Here is a 2,406-nt window from a genome sequence, read left to right as displayed (position 1 = left end):
AGAGAGAGAGAGAGATTTTTAATAAATAATATTTCAAATTAATGTATACGTAATGAGATACAATGCTTATTTATCGCTACGAGCGACAATGAATTACTATTATCGCAATCAATTGAATTTCGTTTTCTCATTCTATTTTTACGTAGAACACAAGCCTAGAAGAAAGTCCTAGGGTAGGCGATCGAGCGTGTGGACGTCACCGTAAGAATCTCGAGAATTCGAATAAACTCTCACTGGTAATCCCGATAATACGTCCCGCCTCACTGCGGAATATCGATTCCCTCCTTGAATCCGCGGTATATGCGAGTAAATAATATCCGGCGTCTGGCCTTGATGGAAATAAAATGAAGTGCCCTTACCTTCGATCGTCCCTCTACCCTCTTCTCTTGATTCAGTTGAATCCAGGCGTCCCATCGATGTCTGTAGACACTCAGGGTGTTCCACTCATTCAGTTTCACCGTTTCCGTGCTTCTCACGGTGCCCACACCGCTGCCACAATCAAACCTTATCGCAGAAAGATATGGAGGTAATGTTAATCGATTGAAAATGTTAGACACATCGTGTGAAATATTGGGCGTTGTCGGTATGGAATTCATAATATAATATGTTCTTTTGATATACATGAAGCCAAAATCATGCAAATCAATCTGTTTTAATGAGCGAATGGTGTCGTCAGTATTTGCGATGCTATTCATTGAAGCAAATCGTTCACTTCCGTATATTCACGTTTGTTTGCTTAATCCAGCTTTATTGAAAATTTATTTTATTTTACAATAGTAAGTTAGTTTCATAGAAACTCAATACAAACAATATATAAAAAAAGAAAGAAAAGATTGTTATATAAAGCAAATTTATTTTATATATTTTTGAAATATATTTTTTTTCTTAAATTGATATGATATTGATTCAAGATAATATATAATATCAATAATTAAAACATTAAATAATTAAAAAATAAATTTATTTAAAAAAAATATTGGAAATAAATTTACTTTATGTATAACATTATTCTGCTCTTTTTTTTTTGTCTAATCTCAATGCATACAAAACATGTAGTATAGGAAAAATTATCACTAATAAAAATTTTCTTATATTTATAATGTTTTTGTACGTACGTATATACATATATTGAGTTTAGACAAAAAGAAAGAAGAACAACGCTACATATTATAAATTTCCAATATTTTTTAAATAAAAAAATTTTTTTTATATATTTGTTTATTTCAGCGGTCTGTTAAATATAATAATTAAATAATAAATAAATATCTCTCGATATTCTAATACACGATAAACTTTCATTAATGACGGGAAGAGAAGAATATGACTAGCATTCAATAATATTTGCGGTTGTTTCGGAATATTGTTGACAAGGTTTGTCATTATATAGGAATCATCATTAGTGACGATAATCTATTTACGATGATTGCAAAAGTAAACCAGTGTTATGTAAGCGTATACATAATAGTCTTTACTTAGTTAACAGAACAATAAATCCATAAATATTTAGTGTTCGAATAATGAATTGTGGAAACGAATCTCGAAACAATAGACAGCCTCTGATATCAATGAATAAATTACGCAGCACAATTGATGAATGTGTCTATGAATTTGGTATATGATCTATGATTTCAATCCCTTTATCCTGCAATTCCGCAGTGTAATTTCATCTGAATAGAAATTATCGCAAAAATTAGTTCTGGAAAATATATTCTTTTTTTAAATAAATCGTTATATGATATTTGTTACGTTTTTCATATCTCTGTTTTATATTTAGATTATATGTTCATATGATTATATATTCATATTTAGTAATTTTGATATTCTAATTTAATAATTCTTAAAATCTTTATTAAAAATAAAATTGACTTATTTATTATAAAAATAAATAATTAATATTAATATTTTTTTTAAAATAAATTATTTAAAATATCTAATTAAATAAATCAGTTAGAATATTTAACATTGAAATATTTATGCTCCTTTAGTTATATACACAAGTTTTAGTAATATACACTTTTAGTTAAATACACAAAAACCTGTAAATGTAGCATTATTCTTACAACTCATATAACATTTAATCCTAAAATTATAAATGTTAAAACACAGATTTTAAATTCTATTTTAACAATTTAAAAAAAGAAAAAATAACTGAATTAATAATTTTTCTCTATGTGTTAAAATAGATATTTTATTTTACAATATATATGTATTGAACATAAATATGTTGTTTTAATTATTCACGAGAAATTCACAAACACCATAACCAACCAACATAAAGAAATTCAAATAAAAAGTCATATATTTCAATAAGATATGACAAAAATGTGTGTAAAATGTATGCGTGTGTGTGCGCGTGCGTGCGTGCATGCGTGCGTGCGTGCATGCGTGTGTGTGTGTGTGTGTGTG

The 2,406-nt window shown here is 27.5% G+C and overlaps 1 protein-coding gene across 1 annotated transcript in view; it reads right to left on the bottom strand.

Annotated features, from left to right (window-relative positions):
- The window catches only part of LOC105627702 (pikachurin-like), a 151,139-nt gene that overhangs the window by 37,268 nt on the left and 111,465 nt on the right, over positions 1-2,406 (bottom strand). The window contains exon 6 of the mRNA XM_012208979.1: positions 360-504. Coding sequence (XP_012064369.1) covers positions 360-504 — 145 coding nt within the window. The remainder of the gene's footprint in view (positions 1-359; positions 505-2,406) is intronic.

This window comes from Atta cephalotes, assembly GCF_000143395.1.
Source record: "Atta cephalotes unplaced genomic scaffold scaffold00010, whole genome shotgun sequence".
In the NCBI taxonomy this organism is placed as follows: Eukaryota; Metazoa; Arthropoda; class Insecta; order Hymenoptera; family Formicidae; genus Atta; species Atta cephalotes.
The sequence above is the reverse complement of the archived record's forward strand: the minus strand, read 5'-3'. Positions and strand labels throughout refer to the sequence as shown.